Consider the following 17,844-nt stretch of genomic DNA (forward strand, 5'->3'; position numbering starts at 1 on the left):
TACTTCTAAATTTTAAAGGACCAAATCACATGGCTGAAATTTTTAAAGTCTTTCTATATCTTTGAGGAAGTAAGATAAGGTTGATAGATAGTCGTTGTTGGTACTTAACCGAGTATGGTCATATAGTCGATTAAATGAAATTTCTATTCTTTCAGATATATATCGTCAAATATATATTATATATCAATGTTAATTGTTATCTGTGTTGGCGTAGTGAAAAAACACATTGATGTTCGGTGTTTCAATTATCAGAATTATAATCGATGTTAAATGTATAGAGTGTCAAAAAATTATTTGTTATAGCTGTGAAAGATGGAGATCTGTTAGAGAAAATGGATCATGAAATTGATCTTGAGTATAATTTTCAGACAAAATTTTTTATTGCATCATAAAGTACTCATCACGAGAAACGAAAGTTTCAGAAAACCCCTGGATCGTAAATGATTCGTTCTTTTGAAAAAAGCTGTTTAAAATTTCTTATACTAATCCCTATACTAATTGTGTATACTAATTGTATTTAGTATATTATGTTATAAATAATGGTTAATATAAGTATCAAAATAAATAGACAACAATTAATTAGATAACATCGTAATAACATAATATAATATAATGGGCGTAATCATATACAGTAAAACTTAGAAAATATGCTCTGGATGAATTCGGTGAAAATTATCCTTTGTTCCGTGGTATATATAGGCAAAAACGAATGGTAGACCGCAGCATAATAGTTTCCAACAACATTCTCAATATTAAGGATATCAACATCTTAGATTTAATCAAAGCCGCTGGAATACGTCAGATATTTCATATCTGACTTAAACATGTACAGTGACGAGCGAAAAAAGTAAACACATAAATGTAAAAGACTAATTTCTCAAGTTATCGGTAAAGATTAGGTAACAGTAACTACAAGTTATTATTAACGAAATGTAATAGTTAATTTTCATTAACATTAATAATGTACAAAACATTTTACAAAAATGGATATCTCAAACCATGTTTACAGTTTTGCACATTAATTATACTCGTCGAATCAAGGTTTCAACATAGGTATTTCGTCCACTAGTACTACTTCACGTTTATTATATCCAATAGAATTAACTACTATTTAGGTAAATTATTTTGTGGAATGGTCAAATAATGCTCTTTTCTCATTATACCTTCGACATTCGCTTTTTACATAAAATCAACGGGCTGTGTTTACACTTTTGCTTGTCACGGCGTATCAAGGAAGATTGAAATATAAAGTAATTCGCACAAAAAAGTAGATATTAGTATTGATGTTATTGTATTCCATATTTGACCTTAAAATATGAATAAAATTAGTCTAAGTATTAATGAAATTTCAAACATTTTTTCTAAAACAACGGAACTTTCCTTTCTAATGAGCACTATATGATGCAATAGAAAAACAATTTGACACTGAAAATTGTGGTCAAGATCAATTTTGCGCTACACTTATTTAACCAATTTTCATCAAATCGAAGGTGTAGAATGGCTTGAAAAAAATACCGCGATAAATACTTTTTTGACACTTTGTACAAAGTTGTATATCAATGTGTATATCGATACACATACTCTGTATGTGCATATCCGTGGTATATATATCCGTTTTTCGAAGCAAAATGTCATCTACCTGATCAAAAGAGCAAAGCAAAAACACTACATAGAGGGTTTGTTACTGTTAACACTCTCTATTTCCGTGCGTAAAGTATCCAACCAGATATCCAGGAACAGCTTTCAGGGAACGAGATTGAATATTTGATCGAATATATTTAATATGGCAATGTTACGTATAACAATATACGTATGGAATTTTAAAAGTCACGAGGGTTGCAGCGGACTCAATTTTAATGTACATTAAACATTTTGCTCATTGATGACCTTACCTTAATTTTTTTCTCCTTCCTCGCTTTCTTCTCCTATGCGAGTGACACAGCAAGATTGATAGTAACAAGCGATTTCATTAAAACACAATCTCCTTTTCCATTTGATGAACACGATACGAGACGAGGGAATGATTTAGGAACACGACTTTCGAGCGGTTTCAACAACTATTAAGTTTCATTTATAGCAACGAACACTGCCAAAGACGTAATCAATAAGATTCGCGTAGGTGCCGTAGATGACGTAGATGAAAAAACGTAGATCAAACGTAAATGACGAAATTATACATTAATTTATTTTAACGCGTTAAAATTACGCTAATGACAGTTGCTCCATTCAATTTGTTCACATATTTGAGCCCTATATGGAACAAAGTGAACGGAGCATCTGCAAGCGTGTTAACCGGACAACGACGAATTTTCACATCTACTCCTCGAAGCTTCACATATATCAATGACCACTGCCGTAGTCATGGACAAACGTAGATGACGAAGTTATGTATTGATTCACTTTAACACGTTAAGATTACGCTAGTGACACTTGCGCAGTACTATTTGTTCATATATTTAAGCCCTATATGCAACAAAGTGAACGTAGCATCAGCAAGCGTGTTAATTGGACAACCACGAATTTTCACATATATTGCACGAATATTCGTATATAACAATGATCACTGCCATAATCATGGTCAAACGTAGATGACGAGATTATGCATTAATTCACTTTAAAAATTACGCTAGTGACAGTTGCGCCGTTCTATTTGTTCATATATTTAAGCCCTATATGCAACAAAGTGAACGTAGCATCTGCAAGCGTGTTAATTGGACAACCACGAATTTTCACATATATTGCACGAAGATTCGTATATAACAATGATCACTGCCATAATCATGGTCAAACGTAGATGACGAGATTATGCATTAATTCACTTTAAAAATTACGCTAGTGACAGTTGCGCCGTTCTATTTGTTCATATATTTAAGCCCTATATGCAACAAAGTGAACGTAGCATCTGCAAGCGTGTTAGTTGGACAACGACGAATTTCGTTTCGCAAACACGGACACGTGAAACATTTTGAAGTTACGTGGACGCGAGAGTAATTCGTTCCCTTAAATTGCTCAATTTCCATTTCTTTCGCCATGTATATTCGAGTATTGCATTTGAATGGCAGAGCAGTGGGAAGTAACGGCGCACGTCGTTGATATATCGACAGGAACATGAATTCTTTTTTCATAGGATGAATACTTTTTTCATCGAATTATTAAACCGAATCAAGTTTTCAAATCCAATCATTTAATTTCATCGTTTTACATCGAACGTTTCAATCTTTTTTCTTTTAAATACTTTACCTATATTTCATCTCGTTGAATATTCCATATTTTTAATGCTACTACCTCTTATTGGTAATTTCAAATATGTAATTATCGTTCTGAAGTTAGAAATTCGAAATAACATTCGTCAGTATATGATTCTACGTTTTATATAGAGTAATAAAAATGATACAATGAGTTTCGGTAAATAACCAATAAAAATTTTTGTTCCTTTTTCTTTTTCTTTTTTTTTTTTTGGTTTTATGTATCCAAGGTCGAGAATAAACTATGTGCACGTTTCCTCTCGTTTCTTGTATTTTTATGAGGAATTCAGTCTTTTTACGCCACAAGAGTCTCAACGTTTTCGTTTTCACGCCTACGTTACGCTCGTTAAACACGTTCCAACAAGACCATGAATAAGGATAACAGCTTTAATGTTTTCACATGTGTTTATTTATTATTTTAGACCTTAAATATTTTATTTATAAAATCTTTATTTAAACAAGTTACCATTGTCGCTACAATAAATCAATGAATGAAATCAGTTTAAATTTAAAATATCATTTCATAATTTCTCGTCACTTGTATCTAAAAACAACAAAAAAACGGTGTATCCACATCGGATAAATTAATACGCCCCGACGCAAAATAAAACCAAGACGCACAGCTCTGTGGAATGCCAACGGTCTAGCGCAACGCAAACTTGAACTAGAACTCTTCCTAAAACACCAGCAAATCGACATAATGCTCATAACTGAAACCCACTTCACCGACAAAAACTACCTGAACATAAACGGATACAAGTTCTACCATACCCAACACCCCAGCGGAAAGGCCCACGGCGGCACCGGAATCATAATCAAATCAAACATTAAGCACTACGAACTTCCACCATTCCAGAAAGACTACCTCCAAGCAACAAACGTAGCAATAGAAGACTGTCATGGTACAATCACCACTTCAGCTGTATACTGCCCTCCCAGACACTCCATCGCCAAAGAAGACTTTGACGACTTCCTGGACACCCTGGGCAATAGATTCATAGCTGGAGGAGACAACAACGCCAAACACACCCAATGGGGCAGCAGACTGGTTACAGTAGGAGGCAAAAACCTCCTCAACAGCATAATAACCAACAACCTCAACTACCTTACCACATACGAACCCACACACTGGCCCACCGACACAAAGAAAATACCCGATCTCCTTGATTTCCTCACTAAAAAAAAATATCTCGTCAAGACACGTCCAAATCAATTCCTCGGCTGATCTCTCCTCTGATTATTCCCCCGTGATAGTAACAGTCAGTTCAACTATCATCGAGAATACACGTAATGGCTCCATACATAACCAACACACCAACTGGCAGCTCTTTAGAGAAGTCTTTACACACACAACTTCAGCCTCAACTTCACTAAAAACCAATGAAGAAATCGAAGCAGCCACGGAATACCTAAACACGAGCATAATAAACGCTATCCGCTTCTCCACACCGGCAAAAACGTCCATCAGCAATCACGAATACCCCCAGTACATATTAAAAAAAATAGCAGAAAAACGTAGACTAAGAAGGATATGGCAGACCCATAGAACACCGGAGGACAAACGCAAACTAAACAACGCAACTAGAAAACTATCCAAAACTATAAAAAAAACTACAATAATGACCGTTTTCACAAATATCTCGCCAGCTTGTCCCCCACAGCCGACTCCAACTACTCACTATGGAAGGCCTCCAGGAAACACACGCGTCTCCCACAAATAATACCTCCAAGCCGCCATCCGCAGAGTGGATGGGCGCGTAGCCCTATAGAAAAAGCCAACCTATTTGCCAAACACTTGACTGAAGTATTCCAACTACATTCCTCCATAGCTGCAGCGGACGTTACCGAATATCTGCACACTCCCTTCCAAATGTCCCCTCCTATTGAACCCTTCACTTCTTCAGAGATCATAGAAGCAATCAGTCGCCTAAACCCCAAGAAAGCAGCAGGTCACGACCTAATAGGAAATAAAACAATCAAGGAACTTCCGATAAAAGGGATTGCACTCATCGCATCAATCTTTAACGCTATCCTCCGCCTTCAACACTTTCCCAAGGCTTGGAAAATCTCACTGATCACCCTCATCCCTAAACCCGGTAAACCAATATATGAAACCAGCTCCTATCGCCCAATCAGTCTTTTACCTACCCTGTCTAAACTATTCGAGAGGATGCTCACGAATCGTCTCCTTCCACTCCTAGAAGAATTGAAAACACTCCCAGACCACCAATTCGGCTTCCGAAAACAACACTCAACAGTAGAGCAAATCCACCGCATAACCCACATGATCAGCCAAACCCTTGAAAAGAAAAAATACTGCTCAGCGGTATTCCTAGACATCCAACAGGCATTCGACAAAGTATGGCATAAAGGGCTACTCTACAAGCTCAAAAAGATCCAACCCCATCCATACTACTCCATCTTAAAATCCTACCTAACCAACAGACAATTCATAGTTAAATGTCTAGGCGCCACTTCCGCAACATTCCCAATAGAATCCGGCATACCCCAAGGTAGTGTCCTCGGACCCCTACTGTTCTCCATCTACACTGCCGACTTACCTATATCAAACGAGGTAACAATAGCAACATTTGCCGACGACACAGCACTATTAGCTACCCACGCAGACCCGGCAATTGCCTCATCCACTCTCCAGCGAAGTATCGACACCATGGAAAAGTGGTTCCAAAAATGGGGTTTCAAAATAAACGAAAAAAATCCTCTCATGTAACCTTCACGCTCCGAAAACAAACCTGCCCCCAGGTCACCATTAACAACACAATAATCCCAAGCAAGGACTCCGTAATATACCTGGTCATGACCCTGGACAGGAGGCTAACTTGGAAAAAACATATCTCAGAAAAAACAAAGCAACTAAAGGAAAAATTAAGAAAATTCTATTGGTTCACGTGACCTCAAGATACCTACCAAGATACCAATCCACCGTGACCTCAAGATACCTACAGTCAAAGATGAAATACACAAGTCCAGAAGCAGATATAACACAAGAGTCAACAACCACCACAACCTACTAGTCACCCAACTACTGGACACGACGGACCGATCTACATTTATCATATTTTATATAAAATTAGAAGGGACCTTTAAAAAATTGCATGCAACAACACACTTACAGGTACTCTTGAATTAGTTTTTCTACATGTCCGATTATGTCTTTATATGTATATGTCAATTCAAATTTATTTTCTTAAATGTCCCTTAATGAAAAACTAACACTTCATATTAACTTTGAACTTTTGAGTTCTTAGAATATTCTGATTTAGTCACTGGCTGTACCATAAATTCATTTACAGATATTATATTTCCACCAAGAGCTAGTTTTATTATGAGCCTTCCTGCATCATCATCGAATCCTTCTATTTGACCATAATTATTACTTTGTTTTCCAGCTATAATTTTCACAAATGTTCCTTTCTCGATTTTAACTTCTTCCTCTTCTTTTTTGGAATCTGTATTTTTCTTCTGCAATGCTACTTTGTCTGCTCCAAGACCAATACCTTTTGGTCGTAATTCTGGTATGACAGCTGCTACTAATCTGTAATAGTTAGAATAAACGATTGTGAAATAAAAAATGATGTTCTCTGTTTACTTTCCAATAAGTGATGTATTAAATACATATAATTAATTTAATCCAGAGTAAAATTCATACTTTTCATTTCAACCAATTCCCTTTCCTGGTTGCCATCCCATTCCCCTTAACATTGCTACACCAAAAGCATCAATAGGAATTTTTTCATAATCTTCTAACGTAGACTGAAAAATACAAAACGATATTTATAATATGCAAATGTAATACATCTGTGCATTGCACATCAATATGTTGATAACGTACCTGTTCTTTGCCTCTTAATGATTCATCTTCTACTAAAGGTAAAGTTAAATCATTTGTTTTAGTTTCATATTTATTCTTTGACTTAAGTTCCTCAATGATTTCTTTCGTCGCTTGCTCTTCTAAAGTAACAACTTTATTTTCACTATCTTCAACTGGCTCTTTCTTTATTGATATTATTGGCGATGTTTTTCCATTAGATAGCTTTGATTTTGCCTCGTTAACACTAGCGTCTCCTACCTTTTCCTTATCTGCCTTCGGAAGGAAAATATCTGCATCTATTTTATTAAGAATTCTATCATGCCAGGTTTTTGAACCTAGTAATGGAATAATTAGAGGTTCATCTTTTTTTCCTTCCTCACTGAAATAAAAAAATTGTTTTCAAATATATATATTCCGCTATTGGTGATTTTTATAGGTTAGGTTGAGGTTATATGTTTCTTGATTATAAATTTTACTTTTTGAACTCACCCTATTACTTTAATACCTTTCTCATCAAGGCATTCAATGCAATCAACTTTCTTTTTTTCTTGTGGAATAGCATTTTTTAACACAGGTTTCTTAATAGATTTCGCAAAACCGAAGGAAATCTTCTTTCCTTCTTCTGCCATTTATTTGTTATTTTAACACTGACTTATAGATCAATACACATGTATATACTAGACATAAAGATTGATGTCACTTGAATCTATGTACATGAATCTAATATCTTATTATACTTTATTAATCTACTCAAAATTACTTGCACATTACTAAAATTTCATTCCGACAATGTATCAAGCGCCTGAATAAGTGACATTAAAGTAAACATATATCAAAGAGGAAACAAGAAGAACTGACGCCTATGGTTTTCTATGTTACAAAGCTAGTGCTGCACCATACGGCCAAATGCCGAAGGTGGCTTATGCTAGTATATACCTGCCTATACGTTTCAATGAGAAAATCGATATTATGTGTTCATGTGAAAATTCACATTTCCCTAGGAGCTGTATTTTGATAGATTTAAGCTTCTAATGGAGCATTTTAAACGTATAGAGTATACTATGAAGTAGATAGTAGTGCGGATCATTTTATATTCATAGAAAATTTGAATGTATAGAAATGTACAAAATGCTCATGATATGCAAAAATATGCAAAATATTCAAAGTAAACCAATCATCAAAAAGTTTAGAAGGTGAAACAAATTTCTTTAATAACACCTAGATTAATTTTTATTTGTTAACAATCCCATATATAACCATAGCTTTTTCCCGGCGCATATACGCGCCCTTACATGCGTCAATAAGATAAGGGGAAATAAAAGACAGATTATCGATAAAATACACTAACACATATGTAATACGTGGATATATAACCACTCAGATTACACATATTATATATTATAAGGGAATATGTATACCACGTATATATGTAGAACGAATATTTCAAACTTGTTTATAGCCCGTGCGCACACATAAATGCACGCACACGAACAATTTTTCGAACGATAATTATATTAATAATTTATAACCATTTATATTTTTATATTTTTATATTTTTATATTTTTATATGATAAGCATTTATATTTTTTAAAATATGTTCTTATGGCATACATATTTATTCCACGCTTCATATCTATCCACATCCGTAACTGTAGGTGACATTGTTTTTTAACAATTTTGCTATTATTTCGTAATTCTTTAATTCATATTTCAAAGTCGTAACAGATGTTTCTTTTTTTTTTCAAGTTTTTCCCATATTGGACTTATTTCTAGCAGCCATGCTTGCTTACAAAGCAATTTTATATCCACGCAAGAATATTTTTCAGTAGATTTTATTATGTGGTTTACAATATCCATATTCTCTAATAACTGGTTGCTAAGGTATAATTTGAACATACCAAGTCGAGTAACTTCATTTGGTAATGATACGTATATTTTCTTTTCAAGGCATCTGCGTAAAGCTGCATCAATGTCCCTAATAATATATTTACAATAAATATTATTGTTCTGTTATATTAATAATAACAAAGGAATATTCCGCACAACACAATAATTAAGATTAAGATAATGAATAATTATGATATTAAGATATTTTCTACTTAGAAAACATTGAAATAGCGTGATATACATAGCAAGGGCAATTAGTTACAGCCAAAAGAACTACATTAGAATTTTCGTTAGATACTAATCCATCCAATCTAGAAAGAAGTTCTGATCTGAATCTCTTTGCAGGTTCAGACAATGTACAGTTTACTCCTTTATTTGTGCCTATCCAGTCAATCTCATCGATAAAAATAATTGTAGGCGAAAAATTATAGGCAAGTTCAAATAAAACCTGTTCAGTTTAACAAATGTATTTATTATTTATTAAATATTATATTCAAAATTCCTTAAATTCATTGTTTCATCACGAACGTAATATCATTTCGTTTTCCAAACAACTATTCTAGTTATATATGATTATTATTATATATGATAGATATATTCCAGAATCTCTTCTTCATAGACAAAGGAAATCAACTTACACGGATATACTTCTCGGAATCACCTCTCCATTTGCTCACCAATGAGCTGGCCGTTATGTTAAAAAAGGTGCATTGGCATTCTGTTGCGACTGCCTTCGCCAACATCGTCTTCCTTATTTCGTAATTGCTTGTATAGCAGAATACCTTTCCAGGGAGAAAATGGGCCTTTAAAAAAGATAAGGTACTTGAGGAGATACACAATGGCCTCCTTAATAGCAGATTTACATTCCTCTAGGCCTACGATGTTGTCCCAATATACATTTAATTTTGTTAGTATGATTTCCTGCGACAATACAAAGATGAAATGGCGCATAATCTCCATATTAATTTCCGTAAATGTTATGTAATTCGTTATTTAAAGCTTTACTGAAATCAGTATTTACAATACGTATATTAATCGAAAATAACTTACGCATGAAATGTCTTCAATAATCTTCCATAATTCCAGATTGTCTATATAAAGCTTCTGAGCCTATTTTGATATCTTTGATTGCGTGGATTGTTCCATTAAGATGTTAAATAGCTCTCCTCTTCTGATGAAGATTCATCGCTTTCATTGGCGAAAATTGATGTCACTGTCATTGCGAGATTAATATCATCCGTAGCATCACCCCTCATCTTCTGTTGTGCATTCCTCCCTTTCACAGACCCAGATACAGACTCACTTCTCGTTTGTTTGCTAACAGATTTGACACGTTTTACTACTTCTTCAAAGATTGAATGATATCGTAATCGATACGTTGAATACGTTGAGAACGTTGAATAGTGTTAAATAATTTAAATTCTTACACTTTGTTCGCATTTGTCATTTCCCTCGTCTTTATTTCCTTTTCAGTTATTTTCTTGCACAATATAGGATATTTTTGGAATTTCATCTTGTAATAATTTTCATATTCTGTAAGAATAATTTCAAAATCGACGTTGTCGCAGACTCGATATTTCCGAGGTAGACGAGCTTCCCGGATTAATACATCGCTAATGTCTACATATCTAAAAAATATAATTTTTAATTCATTGAACAAATTTTATGCTATGAGTACACACTATACGATAATCATCAATTAACTGTTTTATTTCTAGGTAAGACAGACAAAAAGAATGTACTGTCTATTTATTATTATATAAATCCTCGGCGATAATTTTTTGCCTTCTGCTTTTTAATTTCTAATTTTTAAAGTTTGAATTTAAATATATTTTCATTTATAACTAGTTAATCTACGTTATCGATTGAGTTACTCTATAACTACTGAGTTACCGATGTCGATTTTCAAATTTTGGTTCCTTCCCCTCTTTCCGCACTAATTTCTATTTCGATTGGTCGCCGATATTATTCGAAAAAATTGCAACTAAGAAGATATCTAAATATATACACATAATATAAATATATAAACATAATTTTGTTATCTACTATCTTGATACGTGCAAAGATAAATCTTAATGATATATAATACAGCGTAAATGGTTATAAATAATTAATTATTGACAATAATTATAAGAATTATCGAAAGAAAAAATCATAGATACTATGTGCGAGTGTAAAATATCACAAAAAATGAACAACAATTGTGAAAAACGCAATATGGCAAATCAATGACAAAACACACTCATGACTGTCATGGAAGTTCCAAAGTCTAAAATCTAGAATATTCCTTACCTCTTTTCGCAAATTATGAGATATCTTATTTGTGGTACCTTGCAGCGATAAATCACCGTTCATTGTAATAGTTTTAAATGTGATAATGATATCCTTGTATTGACTATCGTTTTTCGATAGTTACGAGAATTTTCGTTTATTACTTTGAGACAATCCGTCACTTCCTTTCTCTTATAAAGTTTCCCTTCAACTCCGTTGAAAACTGAGCATCAAACAGGAGACGAACGATTTGTTGTCATGGCAATGTTAGTTCACACGTAAGCAGGGTGCGAATATAATGATGGAATAGTCGAATCCTGTCTACTGTATAGTAAGATGGATGCGACATGGAAATAGAAAGAGAAGGCTGTATATAAGCATTTTCTGTCCTTGTTTAATCAGGCATGCACACTAGTGGACACTGACGGCGCTCGTTTACCGTTGTTACACATTTCCGGTACAAGTACGCGGGCATTAGAGAAGGACGGAACGGTCTCTCTCTTTACCCCTATATCGCGTTTTTAGTTCGCTCACGCGCTCTGTACTTATATCTATTACATTTCCACCATAAGCAGCGGCCGTGCAGTGACTTACAAAAGTTTCGAACTCGCGGACGTTTAATCACGTTCCCTACTCCGAAGGGGTAAGTACAAAGTTGCTCGTCTCAGTACTCTTGTTAGAAGTTTTATCATCTTTTTCATTTCGTGGCTACAAGTTTTTCCAGGAAATTCTTATCGTTTTACAAGGGCTGTGGGACACAGTGACGTCAGCTATCGATCATATACGCGAATTTGTTGTAAATTAATTAGGAGAATATCTGGAGTTGTTTATCGTTGCCAGCTGTAAAATATTAGAATTTTTCATTCATAATTGTCATATTTTCGACTCTTCCGTTGCCAAGACCATCTTGAAAGATTTTTGGTATGTTCCATCACCCTTGTTAAAAGTGTGCCCATTGGTTAGCTATATTGATTTTAAAAACCAATACGTATATCAAGTTTATTATCTAACAGAAACAAAGAAATTCGTTTTATTAACGAATTTCTTTTATTAATTATTCTTTAATTATTAACGAATTTTCGATGTTTCTTCTCAATTTCCTTTAGCATCGAACGAAGAACATTATTTGATCAAACGTTTCATCGTTCAGATTATATTTCGTTTAGAAAGATTGAAATTGATATCGAGATAAAATCAAAAAGTATCCGTTGTTCTCGAACATTCTAGTATTCCTTCGCCGCCCGGGAGAAAGACAGGTATGAAGAAAGAGGATATTTTTTTTATTAACTTTTTAATATTGATATTTCGACAAATATTGACGTGTGCAGTGAGAAAATCGAGTGAAATTTTCAATAATATCGTTTTAATAATTTGTGAAACGAATTAGTTTGGTTTTTTCCATTTTTATTAGTTTCCGTCAGTGCTGATTGACGCGCCACTCCAGTTTCCATTTCCGTTTCTCGAAATTTCCTACGTCCTTGGTCTTTGGGACTCTTTGCCCAGGTAACTGCATTGCTTCTGGGTACGTCTCACCGTTCGGGTCTCTCGAGCTTTCGGTGTCAGTTGTTACCGTTGAAGGAAGAGAAGCTGGTGACGGATATTATCGGATAAATCGTTTATTCTGGAAAAGTTCGAGTAAGTTCGTTCTGTTTGAATAAATCAAGACATAGATCAATTTTTATCGTATCATCGTGATTCGCCATGTCGTACGTTTGGTTTCGGGATACCATATGTTTTTAATTTGGTACTTTTAATTTGAAATTTTACGTCTATGATCGTGACAGGAAGATACTTTCAGTGAATTATAAATATTTCAAATTATAAATTATAAATATTTGTTATAAATTACAATCATACTACGGGGAAAAGTGAAACATATGTTTTCTTGTGGAACATGTGATAGTAAATTATTCGAAGCATAATAATGCTTAATTAAACATCTATACGGTAATATTTACGGACGAATATTCGGGTAATATTATCGCGTCGCTCTAATCTGGCATTTAATGCTTTGATTGCGGTCTTTGAAATGGCATCGCAGATGCTGGTATAATATCACACGAAAAAGGAAGGACCAGTGGTTAATGTTGCAAGTGCACCAGTGCGTTGCAGCCATCGGGCGTGGCTTTGACGCCGGTGCCGAGGAGAGGCGCAGAACGTGTTCGATCGATCCGCGAACGCAGCCCGTGCTCATACTGCGACAGAGTTCGTTTCAGTTAGTCTCAGTCGCTGTTTGGCCGTCGACAGCGTATAGTCGCGCCGGCCGACGATTATTTTTTCTTTTTTTGTTTCTCGATAATTCTCTCGCAACACTCGTTCTATACGTACACCATCAGTTTATCGCGTGATCATTGTTACCGCTTCCCCTACCTTGTCACGTCCTTCAAAGAAGATTTTCCTTCAGTTTTTTGTTGTTTGGGGAAAATTCATCGCTCGAACACATGGATTTATCGACACGACGGTTTATCGAGGCATCAGCGTGATGTACTTTTCAAGTTTCATATTTTCTCTATGATACTTTCTAAGGAGAATTTAGAATTCGAACGATATCAATTTCCAGGAAATATAGGTCTTTATGAGACCATAGGTTAGGTTAGGACCATAGGATAGGTTTGAATTTAATTAACTCTCTTATAATTGGTATTTCAATTTTTTAATTCCTTAAATTTAGCTTTCTTTATGCTGTTAGATGATGTAACGCGGGCATTTTATGATATATCGAATATATTCGTATATATTTTACTTTATACATTCGATAAATTTCCTTGGTTGGCCGGCCTGCAACCCACATACGGCACTTAATAAAAATTTGTTTCGTTAGAGGTCGGTGTTTGTTCGTCTTCGTCATAAAAATGTCATGACGTCATATCATATCACAAGGGTTCTTCTGAAAGCTAGATATTCGATAACAAGATTAATGGTTTTCGGTAGCTTGTAATGTCAAGCTTTGAACTGGCGGGATCGCTTTGCTGTCAAATCGCCATTCAGCAGCGACCATATTCTTTAACTACGTTCAAGACCTATATCACGCTACAGAAACCATCAAAGGAGGATAATTGCAAGTTAGTTGCCTCTTAGAAACGAGACAGTTGGTTGTTACTTGTTATCCGTAGTTGGTAGTTGTTCTCCTTAGTCGCCACATATTATAGAGACGACATTCATAGTCACCAGTTGCCTTCGCTAATAGTTTCTTGTTGTCTGTAGTTAGTTCTCGTCATCGCTATGTATTCCATCAATCACGTAAAATTTAACATATAGGATTTTATTCTTTTTTATTCTTTCTGTAGGAAGATTCTTTAAGTAATATGAATTTAAGTAACTATTTTATGATACAATAAAGTGGAAAAACGATTATTTTACGTAACGTAATTTTTTAAAGAACTTCGAATTTAAAGGATTCAGATAGATATCTTAAACGTAATTAAACCCTCCATATCGTAACAAATTGAAAGAAATTGCGCAAGAAAGTTAATACACTTAATGCATAAAACATATATTTAAAATCCAAATGTAGGCGTTGACGCGTGCGTGCTACATGTTCGAAACGTTCGTTACATCCGCGATAAAATTTGTAACGACGAAGAAGCTTAACATATGGTGTGCTTCAAGACGACAGTAAAAAGTGTTGTCGTATTTTTCGAAATTTCTTCCATTCTTAATAAAAATATATTGTATAAATATAGTAGGATTTTTCAAATTTAAATAGTTATAATGATTTGAAACTTTACAATCGTACGGTTCTGTTTTATCCTTTGAATATACCTGTCATTTTCATATCTCCTTTTAACTAAACTAAATATTTGGAAATCCTATAATTTGTACACTTCTATTTGTGAATAAGATCGATGAAATTAAAGCGTAACTATGCTTTCAATAATGGCTTCGATGTATTGCTCACCATTATGGCGGATTAACGTCTCTAAGTGATCGACCTTAATCACTAAATGGCAGCCGCGATTCAGTGGTAGAGCCTTACACATGACGGACATTGCAAGCGCTTGTAAGACGTCTATCGTGAAACGTTTCCAATAGCATCGATTACGACGATGGTGAAATCCGAATAGAAATATATATCGCGTATCGCTTCAGCCTGACATGTCTTAAAATAGAATCACAATTTTTCGTTCTTAAAAAAAAAAAAAAGAAAAGAAAAAAAAGTCTATAAAAATTATATGCAAATAAAATAGATAAATGGATAAATGGTTGTACAAATTTATAAAACAGATATTACAAATATACGTAAATAAATTATATATTTATAAATTGTTTGTTTAAATATCTGTTTGTTTAAATAAATAAAAGGGATATTTACGACTTACAATGAACGTAGTCCTGTTTTTAGTTTTAAACAAAGCAAAAACGGATAACAACTTTTTAAAATGTAAAACTCAACGCAACAGTGGTTTTTTTAATTAATCAATAACGTTCAAAGTTAATTAATTTAGAGTGGTTTGTACATTTTGTATGCTCGCCGTATTTTAACGTTTGATGTGTAACGTTTGATGTAGTACTTGATGCCCGAAAAATCGAAAAATAATTAAATTTGATCGTTTCGTCGAATTTACAAGTGTGTATATTCGTGTGAAATCCTATGTGCTTGTGTATGCTGATGTGAAAGGCGGTAATATATTTTTCTTTTTTCGATTATTGTTGTCAACTTTTGTGTGGAATAAATCAATTCCGTGAATAGAAGTGCAATCAATACAGCTTACTATGAAATGATAGCACAACAACAGTACATATCGCCATTGACGTCAGCTTCACAAAATTTCTCGAGTATCGAGGTCGTCCATTTGGGTTAAGAATTTATTTCCAAAATGCCACAAGCACGAATATCTTATGGAAATCCACTGTATTTCCATTGTAATTTTTAATAATCAGATTCCATATTGTATGCTACGATTCGAGGAAAATCCGCAGCTAATTATTATCTTTGCTGCCTTTAAATACCATAAATAGTCGTCCGTAAATTTTAAAAGATTTTCTGTGCCATACTTATATTGTGTATTTTAGTCTTAAGGTGCGGGTCGTGTTCAATTAATCGAAAGTGATGAAACTGTAATGGGTCACGATAGTCAAATATTAAAAATGGTCTCGTTGGCTACATTTAAAATCTTTACGAGATATATATGCATAGTACGTTGCTACTAGCAACGGGTAGCGATGAGCAATAGAGAACAGTACCTTCCTTATCTCGTCGTGATTATGTACATAACAGTAATGCAAAGTACTCGTACTGAATATCTTACAACATCTACATAGATTTTCAGATTTGTTTCGAATATTACCAGCATAACCATGATAGTAGAATTCTGTTACAGTATTAATTCTATAGTGCCGTTATGCATAATACAGCCCTAAAATGTTTCTACAAATATACGAATATTTTCGTCAGCTACTATATTCCAACCATGGCTTATTATGAAAGGAAATATATAACGAAATTACTTGTTTTTTTAGACTAAATTAGTTTAATTTGAATAATTTTAGTAATTGTGTAGGATCGAACAACAACTTATCATTAGCTTCACTCGAGACTTGATTGCACGTAGCAACGTAATTGCGTTGGAACTGAGGGTAGAAAACAATGTCAACCGTTAGACGCGTCCGTCTGGCGAATGTGTAACGCGTGAATAATAGATGGCGGCAATCACGTGAACCCTACTTATAGCTGTTTCGGCTTATATCGTAGCATTCAACCTAGGGTAAAACGATAGGGATCATTAGAAGTTGAAAGGCCGGCTGATCAGCCTCATTTTGTTCCATTTTTTAATCAAGCGATGAATCGACAAATTGTACAGATTTCGATGGTTATCACAGTTCTCTGGGAATTTTCAAGCGCGGTTCGTCGAATTTAGTCGGATTGGCTACAGACTCTTTTACGAGCAGCTTGAAACTCGATCTAGTTTCGAAAAAATGAAAAATTCGTTTTATCTCTTTGCTTCCCTGTTCCTTCCTTCCTCTTTTTTTTGCTTTTTACATTGCGTTAAGACCGGCTAAATAATATTGATTGCCATGGACGTTGGCTGGTTCAAAATCACTGACATCGACGATAACAAAAGTAAGTTTGATGATCATTTATCTGAGCCGGTGTTATTCGACTTGAGCTCTGCACATTTGTTAATATTATTCTAGTAGGGATGAGATACTACAAATTTTAAATAACTTCGATTAAAATTATATTATAAAAATTATATTACATTAACGTTTAGAAGTCAATAAAGTGGAAAGAATTACGCGAGATAATGTAAATATAAATTATATTACAAGGAAACAATACGGCTAGGTAATTTGAAACATTCTGGCTAAAATTGCATTCTTTCAAAGTTAGGACGTACAGTATTTACAAAGTAGATTAAGTATCAAATGGGGTACTTAAGAAAATTCATGTTATCATTCTTTAGTAAACATTTTCAGGTAATAGCCTTCTGCAAAAGCTGCTTTACGTTACGTTAACGTATTCATTATTAATATTAATCATATTGTTCTTATCTCCTAGGGGCATAACAATCCATTTTTATATTGTGTTAAAACTAAATTTCTATTAGATTGTTGCAAAATTTTCTTTCGTTTTATAAAGAAATGATAGATTTTTTGTTTTATGTTAT

General features: G+C 34.1%; 3 protein-coding genes across 13 annotated transcripts in view; 1 reads left to right on the forward strand and 2 right to left on the reverse strand.

Annotated features, from left to right (window-relative positions):
* The window catches only part of LOC126927033 (G-patch domain and KOW motifs-containing protein-like), a 205,763-nt gene extending 197,804 nt beyond the window's left edge, over positions 1–7,959 (reverse strand). For 2 of the 5 annotated variants that reach the window (XM_050743347.1, XM_050743351.1), the window contains exons 1-3: positions 7,567–7,959; positions 7,099–7,456; positions 6,916–7,019 (exon numbers count right to left, since the gene is read on the reverse strand). In XM_050743347.1, coding sequence (XP_050599304.1) covers positions 6,924–7,019; positions 7,099–7,456; positions 7,567–7,706 — 594 coding nt within the window. In that variant the 5' untranslated portion in view covers positions 7,707–7,959 and the 3' untranslated portion in view covers positions 6,916–6,923. Of the gene's footprint in view, positions 1–6,763; positions 6,800–6,883; positions 7,020–7,098; positions 7,457–7,566 lie in introns of all 5 variants that reach the window. The other 3 variants (XR_007715103.1, XR_007715101.1, XM_050743345.1) reach the window with 3 other exon arrangements.
* Positions 1–17,844, reverse strand: part of LOC126927031 (G-patch domain and KOW motifs-containing protein-like) — a 730,127-nt gene that overhangs the window by 682,047 nt on the left and 30,236 nt on the right. The window lies entirely within an intron of this gene.
* LOC126927053 (integral membrane protein DGCR2/IDD-like) overlaps positions 1–17,844 on the forward strand; it is a 386,199-nt gene that overhangs the window by 57,446 nt on the left and 310,909 nt on the right. The window contains exon 1 of one of the 4 annotated variants that reach the window (XM_050743407.1): positions 11,861–11,879. The exons of 2 other annotated variants lie outside the window; for them this stretch is intronic. The gene's annotated coding sequence lies outside the window, so the exon portion shown is untranslated. Of the gene's footprint in view, positions 1–11,860; positions 11,880–17,139; positions 17,298–17,844 lie in introns of those variants that run through there. One more of the 4 variants, XM_050743404.1, reaches the window with a different exon arrangement.

This window comes from Bombus affinis, unplaced genomic scaffold, assembly GCF_024516045.1.
Source record: "Bombus affinis isolate iyBomAffi1 unplaced genomic scaffold, iyBomAffi1.2 ctg00000070.1, whole genome shotgun sequence".
NCBI classification, from domain to species: Eukaryota; Metazoa; Arthropoda; class Insecta; order Hymenoptera; family Apidae; genus Bombus; species Bombus affinis.